The sequence below is a fragment of the Protomyctophum bolini genome, assembly GCF_963924005.1.
Source record: "Protomyctophum bolini genome assembly, chromosome: 9".
Classification (NCBI taxonomy): domain Eukaryota; kingdom Metazoa; phylum Chordata; class Actinopteri; order Myctophiformes; family Myctophidae; genus Protomyctophum; species Protomyctophum bolini.
In genome coordinates this window covers 59,588-83,916 of record NC_137870.1, presented here as the reverse complement: position 1 = coordinate 83,916, position 24,329 = coordinate 59,588, and the positions used below count along the sequence as shown (strand labels likewise).

At 47.0% G+C, this 24,329-nt stretch overlaps 1 protein-coding gene across 1 annotated transcript in view; it reads left to right on the top strand.

Annotated features, from left to right (window-relative positions):
• arhgef17 (Rho guanine nucleotide exchange factor (GEF) 17) overlaps positions 1–22,394 on the top strand; it is an 82,481-nt gene extending 60,087 nt beyond the window's left edge. The window contains exons 23-40 of the mRNA XM_080771626.1: position 1; positions 636–721; positions 1,555–1,676; positions 3,139–3,237; positions 3,583–3,685; positions 4,377–4,447; positions 6,971–7,054; positions 7,953–8,056; positions 8,220–8,329; positions 10,099–10,206; positions 10,717–11,011; positions 13,360–13,446; positions 13,930–13,997; positions 15,134–15,282; positions 15,893–16,067; positions 18,167–18,262; positions 19,246–19,428; positions 20,501–22,394. The exon at position 1 is cut by the window's left edge and continues 109 nt beyond it. Coding sequence (XP_080627752.1) covers position 1; positions 636–721; positions 1,555–1,676; positions 3,139–3,237; positions 3,583–3,685; positions 4,377–4,447; positions 6,971–7,054; positions 7,953–8,056; positions 8,220–8,329; positions 10,099–10,206; positions 10,717–11,011; positions 13,360–13,446; positions 13,930–13,997; positions 15,134–15,282; positions 15,893–16,067; positions 18,167–18,262; positions 19,246–19,428; positions 20,501–20,709 — 2,150 coding nt within the window. The 3' untranslated portion in view covers positions 20,710–22,394. The remainder of the gene's footprint in view (positions 2–635; positions 722–1,554; positions 1,677–3,138; positions 3,238–3,582; positions 3,686–4,376; positions 4,448–6,970; positions 7,055–7,952; positions 8,057–8,219; positions 8,330–10,098; positions 10,207–10,716; positions 11,012–13,359; positions 13,447–13,929; positions 13,998–15,133; positions 15,283–15,892; positions 16,068–18,166; positions 18,263–19,245; positions 19,429–20,500) is intronic.
• Positions 22,395–24,329: the final 1,935 nt, after the last annotated feature.

Genomic DNA, 24,329 nt, shown 5'->3' with positions numbered 1-24,329 from the left:
TGTAAGACTACACTACCCACAATGCCCCACTACACCACACACACACACACACTGAGGAGGTCCTCTATGAGTCTGTAAGACTACACTACCCACAATGCCCCACTACACCACACACACACACACACACACACACACACACACACACACACACACACACTGAGGAGGTCCTCTATGAGTCTGTAAGACTACACTACCCACAATGCCCCACTACACCACACACACACACACACACACACACACACACACACACACTGAGGAGGTCCTCTATGAGTCTGTAAGACTACACTACCCACAATGCCCCACTACACCACACACACACACACACACACACACACACACACTGAGGAGGTCCTCTATGAGTCTGTAAGACTACACTACCCACAATGCCCCACTACACCACACACACACACACACACACCACACTGAGGAGGTCCTCTATGAGTCTGTAAGACTACACTACCCACGATGCCCCACTACACCACACACACACACACACACACACTGAGGGCTCCGTACTGTAAATTATTATACCGTGGCATGCCTAATCTCTCTCTCTCTCTCTGTGTATAGTAACCCTATGTCTCTCTCTCTCTCTCTCTCTCTCTGTGTATAGTAACCCTATGTCTCTCTCTCAGGTACTCAGCGGCCAGTATGATTGACACGTCCAGTAAATATAAGTTCCTGTGGAAGCTCCCCCTAGAGGACATCCAGATGGTGAAAAGTAAGTATTTAGGGTTATAATTCTGTTCACTAACGTGTCCGTGAGGTGAGGGGTGGGATTAGCACCCTCTAGAGGTGATGTGAGGGGTGGGATTAGCACCCCCTAGAGGTGAGGTGAGGGGTGGGATTAGCACCCTCTAGAGGTGAAGTGAGGGGTGGGATTAGCACCCTCTAGAGGTGAGGTGAGGGGTGGGATTAGCGCCCCCTAGAGGTGAGGTGAGGGGTGGGATTAGCACCCTCTAGAGGTAAGGTGAGGGGTGGGATTAGCACCCTCTAGAGGTGAGGTGAGGGGTGGGATTAGCACCCTCTAGAGGTGAAGTGAGGGGTGGGAGTAGCACCCTCTAGAGGTGAGGTGAGGGGTGGGATTAGCACCCTCTAGAGGTGAGGTGAGGGGTGGGATTAGCACCCTCTAGAGGTGAGGTGAGGGGTGGGATTAGCACCCTCTAGAGGTGAGGTGAGGGGTGGGATTAGCGCCCCCTAGAGGTGAGGTGAGGGGTGGGATTAGCACCCTCTAGAGGTGAGGTGAGGGGTGGGATTAGCACCCTCTAGAGGTGAAGTGAGGGGTGGGATTAGCGCCCCCTAGAGGTGAGGCTCTGACTATAACACTAATGATAGCTGGGTGTGTCCAACACTAAGCCCCTCCCACTAACAGTATGTGGGTGTGTCCAACACTAAGCCCCTCCCACTAACAGTATGTGGGTGTGTCCCACAATAAGCCCCTCCCACTAACAGTATGTGGGCGTGTCCCAACACTAAGCCCCTCCCACTAACAGTATGTGGGCGTGTCCAACACTAAGCCCCTCCCACTAACAGTATGTGGGCGTGTCCAAACAGGCTCCGCCCAGCAGGCCACCAACAAGGAGAGCATCCAGAAGCTGATTGGCCGCTTGGACGAGGACCTGAGCACGCTGGGGCAAATCAGCAAGCTGTCTGAGACTCTGACACTCCCCCACCAGGTAATGAACCAATCAGACAGCTGTCTGAGGGGTGAGCTGAGCTGTCCCCTCCCCCCATCACACACAACTGTTTGGTCAAACCACGTGACTTCCATTGGAAAACACGGACAGCACAGAGCATGTTCGTCTGGTATGTGTGTACGCAGAGCCGGACTAACAATGGAACTAGGTGGATCTTAAGCGCCAGGGCCCGAAGCTTGCAGGGCCCGGTACGAGACTATAGGTACAGCTGTTGGGTTAGGGTTAGGGTTAGGGTACGAGACTATAGGTACAGCTGTTGGGTTAGGGTTAGGGTTAGGGTACGAGACTATAGGTACAGCTGTTGGGTTAGGGTTAGGGTACGAGACTATAGGCACAGCTGTTGGGTTAGGGTTAGGGTTAGGGTACGAGACTATAGGCACAGCTGTTGGGTTAGGGTTAGGGTTAGGGTACGAGACTATAGGCACAGCTGTTGGGTTAGGGTTAGGGTTAGGGTACGAGACTATAGGCACAGCTGTTGGGTTAGGGTTAGGGTTAGGGTACGAGACTATAGGCACAGCTGTTGCTTCTTTCCAAAAATATAACGCAACACAGGAACCCCCGCTAGTGTTTTTGGTCTTTGTCTGAGAGTTTCTGTAGCAGTTTTCTGGAGGGGGGGGGGGAGCAGTCGGTTTGGGGGGGTTCCCTACGGCTGCGCGTCGCTTCCTCCTCTGACAGAGGGGAGGCGAGTAAGCGACGCCGTCAGAAGCCCCCTTGCTCAGGAAGGCCCCCTCACTCGGACCAAGTTGCGACAATGACATACAGCCTATGTGTAAAGAGGAATATAAACAAGACCTTGGCGCAAAACTTCATATTTACCCCGCTCTAATACAACAAAAGTGTGTTCTCACATCCTCCATTTCACGATTTCAGCACTCGTGAGTAAATTAATTTAATTGCTATTATGAAAGTTTTCAGTGACGTTGGACCCACAGGTTGCATTGTCGTCAATAATTAATCTGTCTTTAAAACGTTCTAACATTAATATAGCATATTGTCTGTTGGTGCACACATGTTATATGGACCATGTAACAACATGGTCAACAGCACTGTTTGCAAATGTAGCTACATTTGTTGGCCACAAAGACAATTTAGACAAAGCATGCTGCAGCCTGCTAATGGAGATAGTTTAGCAGAGACTGAAGTTGGAAAGGCTGTGCCCAGTGCGGCAGTGCCTGCTGGCTGCTGTGTCTTGTGTCAGCGGGCAGCGCAGGCAGTAGTGGATATGCGCTAAACGCATGCATGTCCTCACGTCCAGTCTGTCTTCTAGAGGACCATACGATGCAGCTCTGCATCGTATGGTCCTCTAGTCTGTCCTCTAGAAGACAGACGAGGCAGAGCTGGGCTAAAATCTAAAATCTTTGTTTCTTCTTCCCCTGTGTGTGTGTGTGTGTGTGTGTGTGTGTGTGTGTGTGTGTGTGTGTGTGTGTGTGTGTGTTTTCAGTCGTTGGATGATGTCATCAAGGATCTGATGGCGTGCGTCCACAGAGAGCTCTCAGAGAAGCAATCTGTGGCGTTCAACATGACCCTGCTGCCTACCAAGGTATGATGTCATAATGTCATAATGATGTCATGACCCTGCTGCCTACCAAGGTATGATGTCATAATGTCATAATGATGTCATGAGTCATGACCTACCAAGGTAAAATGTCATAATGATGTCATGACCCTGCTGCCTACCAAGGTATGATGTCATAGGCAGGGGCGGTTATTAGCGCTACGCACCACGCTTTTAAGTGCCGCGCTATGAGCTTGTAGATCTGATATTTTTCAACACAACGCTTAAAACACCAAAAGGGGTTCCCGTCCTGAATGGGTTGAACAAGTAGCGGGTTTTGCGGGTAAATGTGGTGGAAGGCGGTGTTAATATTAACCCTCTCCTCCCCAGATGGAGCTGGAGTCGGCAGAGAGCAGCTTCGTGTTCGAGTTCAGCTCTCCTGACGCCCGGTCGCACTTTGAGCAGGCCCTGGACGAGGCTAAGAGGAAACTAGGTCTGTCTGTCTGTCTGTCTGTCTGTCTGTCTGTCTGTCTGTCTGTCTGTCTGTCTGTCTGTCTGTCTGTCTGTCTGTCTGTCTGTCTGTCTGCCTGTCTGTCTGCCTGCCTGTCTGTCTGTCTGTCTGTCTGTCTGTCTTCCTAAATCTGTTCTTCACGGTGTTAATCAGTTTAGACCCCGCCCCCTTTACACAGAGAGTGAGAACGGTCCGTCTGATTGTATGGGATTTTTTTTTATTATTATTTGACATTGAGTGAAATTCACCCGAACAGCTGCCTGTAGAAAAGAAAAATCACACCCGTGTGAACTGAGTGGTGCAGCTCTCCCCCCACCTCTCTCTCTGTCTCTCTCTCTCTCTCTGCAACATCGCAGCACTATCCCTCTCTGTTTCTGACGCCCCCTACTGGTATCCTATAGTCATATACTGGTGCTCATGACCACATGGGTACATACCACACACATGGGTACATACCACACACATGGGTACATACCACACACATGGGTACATACCACACACATGGGTACATACCACACATACACACAGACATTGCTGGTTGTAGGAGTGGTTGCACCACTCAAAAACAGAGATGCATAAAATTAGTTTAACGTTGTTTAATGCAATCAGATATGACTTTTCTGTGTGGATGTATGGGCTGTCAATCAGATGTTCTGTTCTGATTGGCTAACAGCATTAAAGGACCAATGGAATCCTGAGTTTCTGAAGGCCATCCCCATCATGAAGACACGCAGCGGCATGCAGGTGAGAACCAATGACATCACAGTATGATGCAGGTGAGAACCAATGACATTGCAGTATCGCCGTCATACAGTCTGGAGCAACGGAAGCTCCGATCATGAGTAAAATATAAATGCTTCCGTCGTACAGTCTGGAGCAACGGAAGCTCTGATCATGAGTCTAATATAAATGCTTCCGTCGTACAGTCTGGAGCAACGGAAGCTCCGATCATGAGTAAAATATAAATGCTTCCGTCATACAGTCTGGAGCAACGGAAGCTCCGATCATGAGTAAAATATAAATGCTTCCGTCGTACAGTCTGGAGCAACGGAAGCTCTGATCATGAGTAAAATATAAATGCTTCCGTCGTACAGTCTGGAGCAACGGAAGCTCTGATCATGAGTAAAATATAAATGCTTCCGTCATACAGTCTGGAGAAACGGAAGCTCTGATCATGAGTCTAATATAAATGCTTCCGTCGTACAGTCTGGAGCAACGGAAGCTCTGATCATGAGTAAAATATAAATGCTTCCGTCGTACAGTCTGGAGCAACGGAAGCTCTGATCATGAGTAAAATATAAATGCTTCCGTCGTACAGTCTGGAGCAATGGAAGCTCTGATCATGAGTAAAATATAAATGCTTCCGTCGTACAGTCTGGAGCAACGGAAGCTCTGATCACGAGTAAAATATAAATGCTTCCGTCATACAGTCTGGAGCAACGGAAGCTCTGATCATGAGTAAAATATAAATGCTTCCGTCGTACAGTCTGGAGCAACGGAAGCTCCGATCATGAGTAAAATATAAATGCTTCCGTCGTACAGTCTGGAGCAACGGAAGCTCTGATCATGAGTAAAATATAAATGCTTCCGTCATACAGTCTGGAGCAACGGAAGCTCTGATCATGAGTAAAATATAAATGCTTCCGTCGTACAGTCTGGAGCAACGGAAGCTCTGATCATGAGTAAAATATAAATGCTTCCGTCGTACAGTCTGGAGCAACGGAAGCTCCGATCATGAGTAAAATATAAATGCTTCCGTCGTACAGTCTGGAGCAACGGAAGCTCTGATCATGAGTAAAATATAAATGCTTCCGTCGTACAGTCTGGAGCAACGGAAGCTCCGATCACGAGTAAAATATAAATGCTTCCGTCGTACAGTCTGGAGCAACGGAAGCTCCGATCAAGAGTAAAATATAAATGCTTCCGTCGTACAGTCTGGAGCAACGGAATCTCTGATCATGAGTAAAATATAAATGCTTCCGTCGTACAGTCTGGAGCAACAGAAGCTCTGATCATGAGTAAAATATAAATGCTTCCGTCGTACAGTCTGGAGCAACGGAAGCTCTGATCATGAGTAAAATATAAATGCTTCCGTCGTACAGTCTGGAGCAACGGAAGCTCTGATCATGAGTTAAATATAAATGCTTCCGTCGTACAGTCTGGAGCAACGGAAGCTCTGATCATGAGTAAAATATAAATGCTTCCGTCGTACAGTCTGGAGCAACGGAAGCTCTGATCATGAGTAAAATATAAATGCTTCCGTCGTACAGTCTGGAGCAACGGAAGCTCTGATCATGAGTTAAATATAAATGCTTCCGTCGTACAGTCTGGAGCAACGGAAGCTCTGATCACAAATAAAATATAAATGCTTCCGTCGTACAGTCTGGAGCAACGGAAGCTCTGATCATGAGTCTAATATAAATGCTTCCGTCATACAGTCTGGAGCAACGGAAGCTCTGATCTTGAGTAAAATATAAATGCTTCCGTCGTACAGTCTGGAGCAACGGAAGCTCTGATCATGAGTAAAATATAAATGCTTCCGTCGTACAGTCTGGAGCAACGGAAGCTCTGATCATGAGTAAAATATAAATGCTTCCGTCGTACAGTCTGGAGCAACGGAAGCTCTGATCATGAGTAAAATATAAATGCTTCCGTCGTACAGTCTGGAGCAACGGAAGCTCTGATCATGAGTCTAATATAAATGCTTCCGTCATACATTCTGGAGCAACGGAAGCTCTGATCATGAGTAAAATATAAATGCTTCTGTCGTACAGTCTGGAGCAACGGAAGCTCTGATCATGAGTAAAATATAAATGCTTCCGTCATACAGTCTGGAGCAACGGAAGCTCTGATCATGAGTAAAATATAAATGCTTCCGTCATACAGTCTGGAGCAACGGAAGCTCTGATCATGAGTCTAATATAAATGCTTCCGTCGTACAGTCTGGAGCAACGGAAGCTCTGATCATGAGTTAAATATAAATGCTTCCGTCGTACAGTCTGGAGCAACGGAAGCTCTGATCACGAGTAAAATATAAATGCTTCCGTCGTACAGTCTGGAGCAACGGAAGCTCTGATCATGAGTAAAATATAAATGCTTCCGTCATACAGTCTGGAGCAACGGAAACTCTGATCATGAGTCAAATATAAATGCTTCCGTCGTACAGTCTGGAGCAACGGAAGCTCTGATCATGAGTAAAATATAAACTGGAGCAACGGAAGCTCTATATAAAAAAATAATCTAATGATATTTCTTTAACTCTTTCAGTTCTCGTGTGCGTCTCCGAGTCACAGCAGTCCAGACAGCAGCTGTGAGGTGTGGGTGTGTAACAGTGACGGATACGTAGGACAGGTTAGTGCACGCACACACGCACGCATGCACGCACACACGCACGCACGCACGCACGCACGCACGCAGGTGTAAAATCACTTTTTTGGGACGTGTGCGCTCTCTGGTGGCTGAAAAGAGAATGTTTGGTGTGTAGGTGTGTCTATACTGAACTACGGTTCCCTCTGGTGGTTGTAGTTTTCTGTAGTTTTTACCTGTACTTCCTGGTAGGTGTGTCTCCTGAACATCAGAGAGGACTACAGTTGTAGTTTTGTCTCCTTAACATCAGGGAGGACTACAGTTGTAGTTTTTACCTGTACTTCCTGGTAGGTGTGTCTCCTGGACTACAGCTTAGAGTATATATGAATAGAGAAGACATCCGAGTTCTCCTTCCATCCACTTGCATTAAGTTGCTCAAAAGCGCATGAGGCGATTTCACTCCTCCTTCCGGGTAGGAACAGATTGCATTCTGGGATGGATTGGCCCCAAACACATGAACGCGCTGCCGTTGACTATCATTGCACGCGTTCACGTGCGTTCCAGGTGCGTTCACGTATGAAACAGCGTTCACGTGTCATCGTGAACGTGCACAATGATAGTCAACGGACCAGTGCGTTCATGTGTTTGGGGCCAACAATATGCAATACCTTCATTCGGCCACTATGTCCATTTCGCCTCAGGGTTTCCTCTGGGTGCCTTCTCTATTCATATATACTCTAAGGACTACAGTTGTATTTTTTTTACCTGTACTTCCTGGTAGGTGTGTCTCCTGGACTACAGTTGTAGTTTTTTACCTGTACTTCCTGGTAGGTGTGTCTCCTGGAATACAGTTGTAGTTTTTTTACCTGTACTTCCTGGTAGGTGTGTCTCCTTAACATCAGGGAGGACTACAGTTGTAGTTTTTACCTGTACTTCCTGGTAGGTGTGTCTCCTGAACATCAGGGAGGAGCCTACGGTGGAAGCGTGCATCGCCGTGTGTTCTGCTAGAATCATCTGCATCGCAGCTGTGCCTGGTCTGAAGGGAAGGTACGTGCACGCACGCACGCACACACGCACGCACACACGCACGCACGCACGCACGCACACACACGCACGCACACGCACAAACACGCACCTGGACTACATGTTGTCTCAGTAAGATTGATTGATTGATTGATTGATCGGTGTGATTGATCTTCCGGTCTCCTAGGGAACGAGGAGCAGAGCCCGCCCCGGCTCCGCTCCCTGGCCACGCCCACGGCCACGCCCACAGCCAGCTGATTGACATCTCCATCTCTCAGTACGAGCCACGCCCCCCAGGTGGGTCCTCATGAATAATTGATTAACCCATGATTTAGACCTTTTTAAGCGTTATTTTAAACTTTAGCAGATCTACAAGCTACAGATCTACAAGCTACAGATCTACAAGCTACAGATCTACAAGCTAGATCTTTAGATCTGCTATTTTTTACCGTTGTCTGGCAGCCGACAGGCTTCTTTTGTTTAACCAAAAAAAAAGATTTGTGCCGCATTTTTTACGAATTTTCAAAAATAGCAGACCTACAAGTGCATAGCTTGTAGATCTGCTATTTCTCAATAGCTAAATCATAACATAATGTTTAAAACGTGACTTCCATTGGAAAAGCATTGAAACACGGACAGCACAGAGCATGTTCGTCTGATATGTGTGTACGAGGCATGTTGGTCTGGTATGTGTGTACGAAGCGTGTTGGTCTGGTATGTGTGTACGAAGCGTGTTGGTCTGGTATGTGTGTACGAGGCGTGTTGGTCTGGTATGTGTGTACGAGGCGTGTTGGTCTGGTATGTGTGTACGAGGCATGTTGGTCTGGTATGTGTGTACGAGGCGTGTTGGTCTGGTATGTGTGTACGAGGCCTGTACAAAGAAGAGTCAAGCACATATGGAGAAAACCTGCTACTTTGAGGAGCTATATGATAATATATAACCTGCTACTATATGATAATATATAACCTGCTGCTATATGATAATATATAACCTGCTACTATATGATAATATATAACCTGCTGCTATATGATAATATATAACCTGCTACTATATGATAATATATAACCTGCTACTATATGATAATATATAACCTGCTACTATATGATAATATATAACCTGCTACTATATGATAATATATAACCTGCTACTATATGATAATATATAACCTGCTACTATATGATAATATATAACCTGCTACTATATGATAATATATAACCTGCTGCTATATGGTAATATATAACCTGCTACTATATGATAATATATAACCTGCTGCTATATGATAATATATAACCTGCTGCTATATGATAATATATAACCTGCTACTATATGATAATATATAACCTGCTGCTATATGATAATATATAACCTGCTACTATATGATAATATATAACCTGCTACTATATGATAATATATAACCTGCTGCTATATGATAATATATAACCTGCTGCTATATGATAATATATAACCTGCTGCTATATGATAATATATAACCTGCTGCTATATGATAATATATAACCTGCGACTATATGATAATATATAACCTTCTACTATATGATAATATATAACCTGCTGCTATATGATAATATATAACCTGCTGCTATATGATAATATATAACCTGCTACTATATGATAATATATAACCTGCTACTATATGATAATATATAACCTGCTGCTATATGATAATATATAACCTGCTGCTATATGATAATATATAACCTGCTGCTATATGATAATATATAACCTGCTGCTATATGATAATATATAACCTGCTACTATATGATAATATATAACCTGCTACTATATGATAATATATAACCTGCTGCTATATGATAATATATAACCTGCTGCTATATGATAATATATAACCTGCTACTATATGATAATATATAACCTGCTACTATATGATAATATATAACCTGCTGCTATATGATAATATATAACCTGCTACTTTGAGGAGCTATATCAGAGCTCCAGACTAACTAACGTCCCGGAACCCTCCCCTCAGACCAGCTCATGAATAGTTAATGAACTCGTTGATGAAGTAACTCCTCCTCATTGGTTGCAGCCGCGGCGGGGGAGGAGCTTGTTCCGTTTGACAGCGATGATACGGACGACGAGGACTCTCCCAGCCCCGCCTCCACGCTACAGAGCCAAGCCAGTCACTCTGCCATGTGTAAGAGCACGCACGCACTCGCACACACACGCACTCGCACACACGCATGCACACGCACGCACACGCACGCACGCACTCGCACACACGCATGCACACGTGAGAGAAGAGTTTTACGCTTTGATTCCCGACCATTTTCATTTCAAGGAGCCCCATTTTGACATGCATTAGTCTACGGACCCCCGTTGAATGGCATTTCTATCTCTGAGACCCCCAATTTATACTGTAAAATCACTGTTAATGCAACTCTGAGAGTGTACAAATGGAACGTTTGGTTCCATTTGTACACTCTCAGAGTTACACTCTCAGAGTTACAGACCCAAAAGGGTCCATTTGGTTCCAAACTATCATTTAGCTATAGGGACCCCCTGGAACTCCCTCAAGGACCCCTGGGGTCTCCGGGGAAACGCTCAACTAAAAGAAGCAATCTCTCTCTCTCTCTCTCTCTCTCTCTCTCTCTCTCTCTCTCTCTCTCTCCCCCGCTCCCATTGTGTGTGGATGTCTCTCTACCAGACGAGGACGGTCCGTGTGGTGGGGGCGGGGGAGGGGTGAAGGACATGGCCACAGAGACCACGAGCAGTGAGGAGGAGCAGGAGTTCCCCCCCGCAGCGCCCCCCACAGCGCCCCCCTGTGGTGGGAGGGGGGGGTCTCTCCACCGCCACATGGACCAGGACGTCATCGAGGTAGACGGCCGCGCCATGAGGCGCTCGTCACGAGGCTCGTTCACACGAGCTTCACTGGACGACCTTCTGAGCATCGACCCCGAGGCCTACCAGAGCTCTGTGTGGCTGGGCACCGAGGACGGATGGTAACTATAACTATAACTATAACTATTAATACTACTACTACTACTACTACTACTAATACTAATACTACTACTACTATCACTGCTACTACTATCACTGCTACTGCTACTACGACCCCGAGGCCTACCAGAGCTCTGTGTGGCTGGGCACCGAGGACGGATGGTAACTATAACTATAACTATAACTATTAATACTACTACTACTACTACTAATACTAATACTAATACTAATACTACTACTACTATCACTGCTACTGCTACTACGACCCCGAGGCCTACCAGAGCTCTGTGTGGCTGGGCACCGAGGACGGATGGTAACTATAACTATAACTATAACTATTAATACTACTACTACTACTACTACTACTAATACTAATACTACTACTACTATCACTGCTACTACTATCACTGCTACTGCTACTACGACCCCGAGGCCTACCAGAGCTCTGTGTGGCTGGGCACCGAGGACGGATGGTAACTATAACTATAACTATAACTATTAATACTACTACTACTACTACTAATACTAATACTAATACTACTACTACTATCACTGCTACTGCTACTACGACCCCGAGGCCTACCAGAGCTCTGTGTGGCTGGGCACCGAGGACGGATGGTAACTATAACTATAACTATAACTATTAATACTACTACTACTACTACTACTACTAATACTAATACTACTACTACTATCACTGCTACTACTATCACTGCTACTGCTACTACGACCCCGAGGCCTACCAGAGCTCTGTGTGGCTGGGCACCGAGGACGGATGGTAACTATAACTATAACTATAACTATTAATACTACTACTACTACTACTAATACTAATACTAATAGTAATACTACTACTACTATCACTGCTACTGCTACTACGACCCCGAGGCCTACCAGAGCTCTGTGTGGCTGGGCACCGAGGACGGATGGTAACTATAACTATAACTATAACTATAACTATTAATACTACTACTACTACTACTACTACTACTACTACTAATACTAATACTACTACTACTATCACTGCTACTACTATCACTGCTACTGCTACTACGACCCCGAGGCCTACCAGAGCTCTGTGTGGCTGGGCACCGAGGACGGATGGTAACTATAACTATAACTATAACTATTAATACTACTACTACTACTACTAATACTACTACTACTATCACTGCTACTACTATCACTGCTACTGCTACTACGACCCGAGGCCTACCAGAGCTCTGTGTGGCTGGGCACCGAGGACGGATGGTAACTATAACTACTAATACTACTACTACTACTACTACTACTACTACTACTACTACTACTAATACTAATACTACTACTACTATCACTGCTACTGCTACTACGACCCCGAGGCCTATCAGAGCTCTGTGTGGCTGGGCACTGAGGACGGATGGTAACTATAACTATTAATACTACTACTACTACTACTACTAATACTAATACTACTACTACTATCACTGCTACTACTATCACTGCTACTGCTACTACGACCCCGAGGCCTATCAGAGCTCTGTGTGGCTGGGCACCGAGGACGGATGGTAACTATAACTACTAATACTACTACTACTATGGGTCTGTGAATGTCAGGTCAGGTCAGGCAGATTCTGCTGCTGCTGCTGGTAAACTGTAAGCCAGTCGGACAGAGAAGGTTCGTTATCTCTGGAAGCAACTACTCTAGTGCTTCAACCCGAACAAATAGCTGAGGGTATAAATTCCTCGATGGTATCTGGCGCTGGCGCCGGATAAACCCACCTCACGGAGGTACTGTATAAATCTTTCCAATGTGTTTAGTAGTGGCGCCCACACACATTATCAGCTATATGTGTTTAGTAGTGGCGCCCACACACATTATCAGCTATATGTGTTTAGTAGTGGCACCCACACACATTATCAGCTATATGTGTTTAGTAGTGGCGCCCACACACATTATCAGCTATATGTGTTTAGTAGTGGCACCCACACACATTATCAGCTATATGTGTTTAGTAGTGGCGCCCACACACATTATCAGCTATGTGTTTAGTAGTGGCACCCACACACATTATCAGCTATATGTGTTTAGTAGTGGCGCCCACACACATTATCAGCTATATGTGTTTAGTAGTGGCACCCACACACATTATCAGCTATTTGAAAAGATTATGGATTTTACAATGAGGTTATATCTTCCCTTCTTCTCTGGAGTCCTGCCTCAAAGCAGACCAGAGGTAGAAAACTCCATGTCGGCATGCTAGCATGTTATCATGCCTGTTAGCATGGTAGCATCCATTTTAGAGAGCGTATGAATGGTTCTGTACCGTCAGTGAAGTCTGTCTGTCTGTCTGTCTGTCTGTCATTCTAGCATCCATGTGTACCAGTCTTCAGACAACATCAGGAATCGTAAGAACAGCATGAAGATGCAACACAGCGCCTCCATCCTCTGCATCCTGTGAGTCTGCTGCCCCTAGTGGTCACTGTAGGAACTGTTTGTCTGCACCTAGTGGTCACTTTAGGAACTGTCTGCCCCTAGTAGTCACTGTAGGAACTGTCTGTCTGCGCCTAGTGGTCACTGTAGGAACTGTCTGTCTGACCCTAGTAGTCACTGTAGGAACTGTCTGCCCCTAGTGGTCACTGTAGGAACTGTCTGTCTGCCCCCTAGTGGTCACTGTATGAACTGTCTGTCTGCCCCCTAGTGGTCACTATAGGAACTGTCTGTCTGGCCCTAGTGGTCACTGTATGAACTGTCTGTCTGCCTCTAGTGGACACTGTAGGAACTGTCTGCTTTGCGTTGGTATTTTTTACAGCAAAACATCTGATGGTTTGAAAAACACACCATTTAGTTTTAGTCCTATTTTAGTCATCTGGAATTGTAATAATAATAATGATAATAATGATAATTATAATGATAATGATAATGATAATATGTTTTCAGATATCTGGACAACAAGGTGTTTGTCTCTCTGGCCAATGGGGAGGTCATCGTCTACCAGAGAGAAGCAGGTCAGATTCTTAGTCCAATCCTGTTTGTGAGGCATTAGCTCCTCCCCTAGCCCCTCCCCTAGCCCCTCCCCTAGCCCCTCCCCCTAACCCCTCCCCTAGCCCTTCCCCTAGCCACTCCCCCTAGCCCCTCCCCTAACCCCTCCCCTAGCCCCTCCCCCTAACCCCTCCCCTAGCCCTTCCCCTAGCCACTCCCCCTAGCCCCTCCCCTAACCCCTCCCCTAGCCCTTCCCCTAGCCCCTCCCCTATTCACTCCCCCTAACCCCTCCCCTATTCACTCCCCCTAGCCCCTCCCCTAACCCCTTCCCCTAACTCCTCCCCTAGCCCTTCCCCTAGCCCCTCCCCTATTCACTCCCCCTAACACCTCCCCTAGCCCCTCCCCTAACCCCTCCCCTAGCCCCTCCCCTATTCACTCCCCCTAGCCCCTCCCCTAACCCCTTCCCCTAGCTCCTCCCCTAGCCCCTCCCCTAGCCCCTCCCCATTTACATCATATAATGGGCTCTAACCAATCACATCAATTGAGTTGATTCATGAGATGATGTAGGATGATACGGGCGCCCCTCACTTCACACGGTTGTGATCTGTACCCTCAGGTAGTTTCTGGGACCCTCAGGGTGTTATCTGTACCCTCAGGTAGTTTCTGGGACCCTCAGGGTGTGATCTGTACCCTCAGGTAGTTTCTGGGACCCTCAGGGTGTGATCTGTACCCTCAGGTAGTTTATGGGACCCTCAGGTAGTTTATGGGACCCTCAGGTAGTTTATGGGACCCTCAGGGTGTTATTTGAACCATATGTAGTTTCTGGGACCCTCAGGGTGTTATTTGAACCATATGTAGTTTCTGGGACCCTCAGGGTGTGATTTGAACCCTCAGGTAGTTTCTGGGACCCTCAGGGTGTTATTTTAACCATATGTAGTTTCTGGGACCCTCAGGGTGTTATTTGAACCCTCAGGTAGTTTCTGGGACCCTCAGGGTGTGATTTGAACCCTCAGGTAGTTTCTGGGACCCTCAGGGTGTGATTTGTGTTTCTGGGACCCTCAGGGTGTTATTTGAACCCTCAGGTAGTTTCTGGGACCCTCAGGGTGTTATTTGAACCCTCAGGTAGTTTCTGGGACCCTCAGGGTGTGATTTGTACCCTCAGGTAGTTTCTGGGACCCCCAGTCGTCCCAGACGTTGCTGTTGGCCACGCCCCTCGGCCCCGTCACCAGGATGGTCCCGGTGGGAGGGAAGCTGTGGTGCGGAGCGCAGAACCGGATCCTCATCCTGGACACCGATAGGCTGGTGCAAGAGGTAAGAATGATGTCACTGTGATGTCACTGTGATGTCACTGTGATGTAGTGTTGTCATGAATATCGTTGTATCGGTAAGTATCGATTCTGATAAATGAAAAGTGTTGTCTATGATGAAGTGTCTCTATGTAGATATAACAATACATATAAACAGTAAGACATTATTGCGAAAGCAATGAGCACTTACTATGAGACCTAGCAGATCATGTCTGTGTGTGTGTGTGTGTGTGTGTGTGTCTGTCCCGCTTTTGTGCCCATATATGGAGCTGAGTGATTACGTCACCATGACTCAGCCATAACCATATAAGGAGTCCCCAAAGCAGCTATACGTCCAAAACCCAAATATGTACGAGCTGCGTTGGCTTCCCGCGTTTGCGCGTCTTACTATAGTGTTAATAGAGCACCATTGGCTGAGTCCTTAAAACGAAGAGGTTGGTTCAGACCTCTATACAGGTTGGGTCAATGCTCAGGCTGCAATATTTGATATTAAAATCCTCCCTCTCACACTCCCTCATTCCCCTCCCCCTCTCTCCCCCCCCCCTCTCTCTCTCTCTCTCTCTCTCTCTCTCTCTCTCCCCCTCTCTCTCTCTCTCTCTCTCCCCCCCTCCCAGCATGGTTTCCAGGTGGGCAGTGATGTCACCAGGTGCGTGACCAGCATGGTCATATATGGTCAGGGGGTGTGGCTTGCGCTCCAGGGCTCCGCCCAGGTGCGTCTGTACCACGCCCACACCTGGGAGAGCCTGACGGAGGTGGATGTGGCGCCCGCAGTGCACAAGATGCTGGCAGGTACGCGCGCGCACGCACGCAGGCACGCACACACGCGCACGCACACACGCACGCACGCACGCAGGCACGCACACACACACGCGCACGCACACACGCACGCACGCACGCACGCACGCACGCACGCACGCACGCAGGCACGCACGCACGCACACGCAGGCACGCACGCACGCATGCACACACACACACACACACGCTCGCACGTGCAGGTAGGGGGTGCTAACCAGAGAGTGTCAGAGAGGCAGGGGCTGAAATAACGTAAGAGGGCACTTTGGGACACTATGTGTCTATGTCTCTCTACCAGGCTAATATCTCTCTCTCTCTGTGTGTGTCTATGTCTCTCTACCAGGCTAATATCTCTCTCTCTCTCTCTGTGGTCCTGATTCTTCAACGCGTTTACGCTGATATAACGACGTGAAGCTAGCGGAAAGGCATTTACGTGGATTTCCCACATTAATTTGGAATTGATGGAAATGGCCGTGAACTTGACGCTCACGTAGGTTGGTCTTTAGGTGGCGGAGGAATTTACGGGTTTATTCAGAAGGCTTTAGTCTTCATGCTGAATCAATAAATAGTTCCCAAATCTCAGATAAATATGTAGGCATGTCCCCCCAACATTGGTCAGCACATAAAAAAATGATAGCCTATATATAAAAAGCCGAGTGCACTTGTATGCATGCACTTGTATGCCTAAATGCATGCATTCTAAACTGCCCCTGCAAGCCCGACACCTTTTTATTTATTTATTAGGATATTTCTAGCATGCGCGATTGTGCTTCTCACTTGACAGCGTTCTACTCGCAGTGCAACGCGTTGTGAGCTTGTAGATCGGCTCTCACGGCATGTTGAAAAACAAACTCACAATTATAATAAGAACATAGGCCTGGCTACACTTATCTTATCTGCATTATAATCTGCACTGTACGAATCCAACGTTGTTTAGTGTGTGTTAGTGTTGTTTAGTTAGTGAGTCAGTTCTCTGACTGTGTGTGTGTGTGTGTGTGTGTGTGTGTGTGTGTGTGTGTGTGTGTGTGTGTGTGTGTGGCGGACAGCAGCATGCTGCCGCTGAACCGAGTCCAATCTGGGTGAAATTTACATTGGAAAATTAATATAACGGCGCGGTGAGCCCGGACAGAACACGGCCCGGCCCAACTGGCATTCTATGGTTCACAGACATGCCGGTCTGACAGACATACAGCAGTCACGAGGGCTAATTCGCCCTATAAATCCACATTATGGCATCAGCGCGTGCAATTTGGCCAGTCAGTTTTAACTTTTAAATAGCTATATGCTATACGTGTCTATGATCAGAACAAATCCATTCTCCACATGGCATTCAGACAGATGACAGTGAGATGATATTAATCTATTCCCCGCATGAATCAATGCAGCTCTGATAAAAAAAATCGGATATCTATTTTACTTCTGCAGGTGAGTGTTCTTTCTTTTTTTTATAACCCTGCAGTGCATTCATCAGTAAGGGCTTATCATTGCCGAGTTGTAATATAGCATTTGGTCGTGTGGTGAACTTCTTACTCATTATGTGAAAGTAACTGTAACATATCAGTTAACTTATTAACGTTCTGACATTTAACAAGGATTGAAGCAATGCGTGCCAAGTTGGCAAGTTTCGTTTATAATTATATACATATAACTCGCGCTGTTTGCTTGAAGATCTGTCCGTGCAGAGAACCTCCTGTCAAAATTAACTACTCGCTACTAATCGCGCTGTTGTATAGAATTTAAAGTTTGGGAATCCTCTGATGACGTATTTCGAGATTTCCTGTTGCCTTATATGGTGTAGAACTAGAATGGGCGTGGATGTTCCAACTAACCAGGCGACACCAGGCCAATCGCTTGGGGAAAAATGCGGAAAGGATACACTCAGCGATCCGCACAGCCACAAATGAAGTGATTACACCAGCTTCTCTGAATAACACGTCATCTCAACGTAGCTTGATCGGACGGATAATACGATATCTGTTTCCGCCACCGTTACACTCTGGCGTATTTATTGTTGGTGAATCGAGCCCTGTGTGTCTATGTCTCTCTACCAGGCTAATATATCTCTCTCTCTCTGTGTGTCTATGTCTCTCTACCAGGGTCAGATGCTATCATCAGACAGCATAAGGCAGCATGTCTTCGTATCACAGCTCTGTTGGCGTGTTCAGACCTGCTGTGGATCGGGACTAGTGCAGGTACACACACACACACACACACACACACATGCACGCACGCACCCACGCACACACACACACACACACACACACACACACACACACACACACACACACACACACACACACACACACTGATGCTAGGAGGATAATGTAGTTTCATACACAGTGATGCTAGGAGGATAATGTAGTTTTATACAGTGATGCTAGGAGGATAATGTAGTTTTATACACACTGATGCTAGGAGGATAATGTAGTTTCATACACAGTGATGCTAGGAGGATAATGTAGTTTTATACAGTGATGCTAGGAGGATAATGTAGTTTTATATAGTGATGCTAGGAGGATAATGTAGTTTCATACACAGTGATGCTAGGAGGATAGTGTAGTTTTATATAGTGATGCTAGGAGGATAATGTAGTTTTTATACACTGATGCTAGGAGGATAATGTAGTTTTATACAGTGATGCTAGGAGGATAGTGTAGTTTTATACAGTGATGCTAGGAGGATAATGTAGTTTTATACAGTGATGCTAGGAGGATAATGTAGTTTTATATAGTGATGCTAGGAGGATAATGTAGTTTCATACACACTGATGCTAGGAGGATAATGTAGTTTTTATACACTGATGCTAGGAGGATAATGTAGTTTTATACAGTGATGCTAGGAGGATAATGTAGTTTTTTAAACACTGATGCTAGGAGGATAATGTAGTTTTTTAAACACTGATGCTAGGAGGATAATGTAGTTTTTTAAACACTGATGCTAGGAGGATAATGTAGTTTTTTTATACAGTGATGCTATGAGGATAATGTAGTTTTATACAGTGATGCTAGGAGGATAATGTAGTTTTAAACACACTGATGCTAGGAGGATAATGTAGTTTTTTAAACACTGATGCTAGGAGGATAATGTAGTTTTTTAAACACTGATGCTAGGAGGATAATGTAGTTTTAAACACACTGATGCTAGGAGGATAATGTAGTTTTTCCTGTCCAATCAGGCGTGGTCCTGACGCTGCCCATCCCGGTGGTGAGTTCGGGAACGGTGGCGGGAACGCTGCGCTCCCCGCTGACGCCCACAGGCTCCGCCCACGGCCACACGGGTCACGTTCGCTTCCTGACCGCCATCGAGCTGCCCGGCGGCTTCCACCTCAACCTCCCTCCTCCGCCACCGGAGGGCGCAGGTGAGACGCAACGGCTCTCCTGTCTGTTCACTACCATTTAGAAAAGAAAGGTTTCTAAAAACATTTTTCTGTAAAACCTCATGTTTCTGTCAGTGGTTCTCACAGGGTTAAACCTCATGTTTCTATGTCAGTGGTTCTCACAGGGTTAAACCTCATGTTTCTATATCAGTGGTTCTCACAGGGTTAAACCTCATGTTTCTATATCAGTGGTTCTCACAGGGTTAAACCTCATGTTTCTATATCAGTGGTTCTCACAGGGTTAAAACATCATGTTTCTATATCAGTGGTTATCACAGGGTTAAAACCTCATGTTTCTATATCAGTGGTTCTCACAGGGTTAAAACCTCATGTTTCTATATCAGTGGTTATCACAGGGTTAAAACCTCATGTTTCTATATCAGTGGTTCTCACAGGGTTAAAACCTCATGTTTCTATATCAGTGGTTCTCACAGGGTTAAAACTCATGTTTCTATATCAGTGGTTCTCACAAGGTTAAAACCTCATGTTTCTATATCAGTGGTTCTCACAGGGTTAAAACCTCATGTTTCTATATCAGTGGTTCTCACAAGGTTAAAACCTCATGTTTCTATATCAGTGGTTCTCACAGGGTTAAAACCTCATGTTTCTATATCAGTGGTTCTCACATGGTTAAAACCTCATGTTTCTATATCAGTGGTTCTCACAGGGTTAAAACCCTCATGTTTCTATATCAGTGGTTCTCACAGGGTTAAACCCTATGTTTCTATATCGGTGGTTCCCACAGGGTTAAACCTCATGTTTCTATATCAGTGGTTCTCACAGGGTTAAACCCTCATGTTTCTATATCAGTGGTTCTCACAGGGTTAAACCTCATGTTTCTATATCAGTGGTTCTCACAGGGTTAAACCTCATGTTTCTATATCAGTGGTTCTCACAGGGTTAAACCTCATGTTTCTATGTCAGTGGTTCTCTGATAAACGTCCTCCCGGTGGGGCCTCCTCACTGACAGTGAGTCAGTATTCTCCCGGTGGGGGCTCCTCACTAAATGTAATGATTTGTGACCTTTGCCCTGTGTCACCCCTCCCTCATCCAGGCAACCAATCGCAGAGCGGCGTGGGCGGGGCGATTGACGGGGCGGCGGGGGGGAGGCGAGTCTCCTCCCACGTCCAGCCGAAGGCCAATGAGCTGCTGGTGATCTCGGGGGGCGACGGCTACGAGGACTTCCGGCTGACCAATAGCAGCGCGGCGGAGACCGTGGGGCGGGACGACTCCACCAATCACCTGCTGCTGTGGAGGGTGTGAAGGCAACGCCCCCTTTCTGCTGACTCCTCCCACTTGGCTTGTTTTTTTTGTTTTATTTATTCTTTCGCTCGGTTGGTTGAGCCTCCACGGATCTGCGTTCCCATTGGTCGGTTGGTTGAGCCTCCACGGATCTGCGCTCCCATTGGTCGGTTGGTTGAGCCTCCACGGATCTGCGCTCCCATTGGTCCGTCCGTGGTTTCCTGGTCTCTCTCTCTCCACCTATCGGTGGCCCTTAATCCCCTCCTGGGTGGGAGGGGCTCGTTCTTCTCCTTGATTGGTCCTCACACTGTGTGTGTGTGTGTGTGTGTGTGTGTGTGTGTGTGTGTGTGTGTGTGTGTGATGAACAGAGACACACAGACATATTTCACAAGTTCAGAGAGAGAGAGAGACATACAGATGAACAGAGAGAGAGAGAGAGAGAGAGAGAGACATACAGATGAACAGAGAGAGAGACAGAGAGAGAGAGAGAGAGACATACAGATGAACAGAGAGAGAGAGAGAGAGAGAGAGACATACAGATAAACAGAGAGGGAGGGAGAGAGAGAGACATACAGATGAACAGAGAGAGAGAGAGAGAGACATACAGATGAACAGAGAGAGAGAGAGAGAGAGATGGAGTGCAAGGGACGATCAAGGGTGACGGACACTGCAGCGGTCAGTGCACACCTTGACCTTTTGACCTTGACCCCCCCCCCCCTCCTCCACCAAGGACATTGAAGGACAACGGAGGTTTGGGCGGGGCGGGGGGGGTCACGTGACATCATTGTTACATCACGGCGAGGCGATGACATCACGGGGCATAGCGTTGTGAACATGGAGGCCACGCCCACGAGGAAGGAAGGAAGGAAGGACGGACGTCGTGTGACTGCCCCCTGTTGGATGGAGGATGTAGTGACACAAATATATTTAAAATATTAATGATAATTATTATATATTTATCTGCTGTCACCTTTGACCCCTGTGTGTGTTTTCAGGAAGTGCATCCTGGGAATATCAGATCTACAAGCTCACAGGTCCTTTATTGTGAAGTCTGTTTCACATCAGATCTACAAGCTCACAGGTATTTTATTGTGAAGTCTGTTTCACATCAGATCTACAAGCTCACAGGTATTTTATTGTGAAGTCTGTTTCACATCAGATCTACAAGCTCACAGGTCTTTTATTGTGAAGTCTGTTTCACATCAGATCTACAAGCTCACAGGTCTTTTATTGTGAAGTATGTTTCATAGCAGATCTACAAGCTCACAGTTCTTTTATTGTGAAGTCTGTTTCATAGCAGATCTACAAGCTCACAGGTCTTTTATTGTGAAGTCTGTTTCATAGCAGATCTACAAGCTCACAGTTCTGCTATTCCGGTGAATAAATTAATAAATAATACATAATCTAGTTATTAAATATTTCCGTGTCAAAGTCCCCCAACCCCCCCTCCCCAGAGGGACCCCCCTCCCCATTGGGACCCCCCAACCCCCCTCCCCTGAGGGACCCCCCAACCCTGAGGGACCCCCAACCCCCCTCCCCAGAGGGACCCCCCAACCCCCCTCCCCAGAGGGATCCCCCAACCCCCCCTCCCCAGAGGGACCCCCCTCCCCTGAGGGACCCCCCAACCCCCCTCCCCTGAGGGACCCCCCAACCCCCCTCTCCTGAGGGACCCCCCCAACCCTGAGGGACCCCCCTCCCCTGAGGGACCCCCCAACCCCCCTCTCCTGAGGGACCCCCCAACCCCCCTCCCCTGAGGGACCCCCCTACCCTGAGGGACCCCCCAACCCTGAGGGACCCCCCTCCCCTGAGGGACCCCCAACCCTGAGGGACCCCCCTCCCCCTCCCCTGAGGGACCCCCCAACCCCCCTCTCCTGAGGGACCCCCCAACCCCCCTCTCCTGAGGGACCCCCCAACCCTGAGGGACCCCCAACCCTGAGGGACCCCCCTCCCCCTCCCCTGAGGGGACCCCCAACCCCCCTCTCCTGAGGGACCCCCAACCCTGAGGGACCCCCCAACCCCCCTCTCCTGAGGGACCCCCCTACCCTGAGGGACCCCCAACCCCCCTCTCTGAGGGACATCTACCCTGAGGGACCCCCCAACCCCGAGGGACCCCCCTACCCTGAGGACCCCCCCAACCCCTGAGGGACCCCCCAACCCCCCTCTCCTGAGGGACCCCCCTACCCTGAGGGACCCCCCAACCCCCCTCTCCTGAGGGACATCTACCCTGAGGGACCCCCCAACCCCGAGGGACCCCCCTACCCTGAGGGACCCCCCAACCCCTGAGGGACCCCCCAACCCCCCTCCCCGAGGGACCCCCAAAATGTTTCCAAATCACTTTCAATATTTTGTATTTGCTATTTTTTTGGATAGGTAATAGTGTAAATGTGTAAAGTGTTAAAAATATATATTGTGATGATTCTGTGTTCACTGCTTCTGCTGGGGACCCCCTGGAACCCCCCCCCCCCCCCCCCAAGGACCCCTGGGGGCCCCCGGACCCCCTGGAACCCCCCAGGGACATCTGGGGGTCCCCGGACCCCCTGGAACCCCCCCAAGGACCACTGGGGGTCCCCGGACAACACTCTGAGAACCACTGCTTAACCCATTGAGGCCAGGAACACACTTTATCATGTCATTTTTAACGGGCGTATATCATTGGTTGGAATATTAATAATAATAATAATAATAATAATAATTCATTGATATGAATATTAATGAGGTGTTCATGAATATGTATTAAAAAATAAAACATGAATGTGTGACGTTGTCACAAAGAGACACATTTAACAACGTCCTCATTTGCATGTTACTAGTCTAGATGTTACTATTTCTATGTTCTATATTATACTGTTCTATATGATCCTATTTCTATGTTTATATATATACTGTTAGACTGAGGAGGTTCTATATGATCCTATTTCTATGTTTATATATTATACTGTTCTATATGATCCTATTTCTATGTTTATATATTCTACTGTTAGACTGATGAGGTTCTATATGATCCTATTTCTATGTTTATATATTCTACTGTTAGACTGAGGAGGTTCTATATGATCCTATTTCTATGTTTATATATTCTACTGTTAGACTGAGGAGGTTCTATATGATCCTATTTCTATGTTTATATATTCTACTGTTAGACTGAGGAGGTTCTATAGGATCCTATTTCTGTGTTTATATATTATACTGTTTTATCTGTAACGGGGATGGAGACAACGATTAGAACTACACCGTTACACAGCCATATTTCGGCGCTGCCCTCAGAAAGAAAACGCCTCCTTCAGAAGCTCAGACCCGGTATCGATAAGCTTTGGGTTTATCCAGTACCCCGGTATCGATAAGCTTTGGGTTTATCCAGTACCCGGTATCGATAAGCTTTGGGTTTATCCAGTACCCGGTATCGATAAGCTTTGGGCTTTTCCAGTACCCCGGTATCGATAAGCTTTGGGCTTTTCCCAGTACCCGGTATCGATAAGCTTTGGGTTTATCCAGTACCCGGTATCGATAAGCTTTGGGCTTTTCCAGTACCCGGTATCGATAAGCTTTGGGCTTTTCCAGTCCCGGTGTCGATAAGCTTTGGGTTTATCCAGTACCCGGTATCGATAAGCTTTGGGTTTATCCAGTACCCGGTATCGATAAGC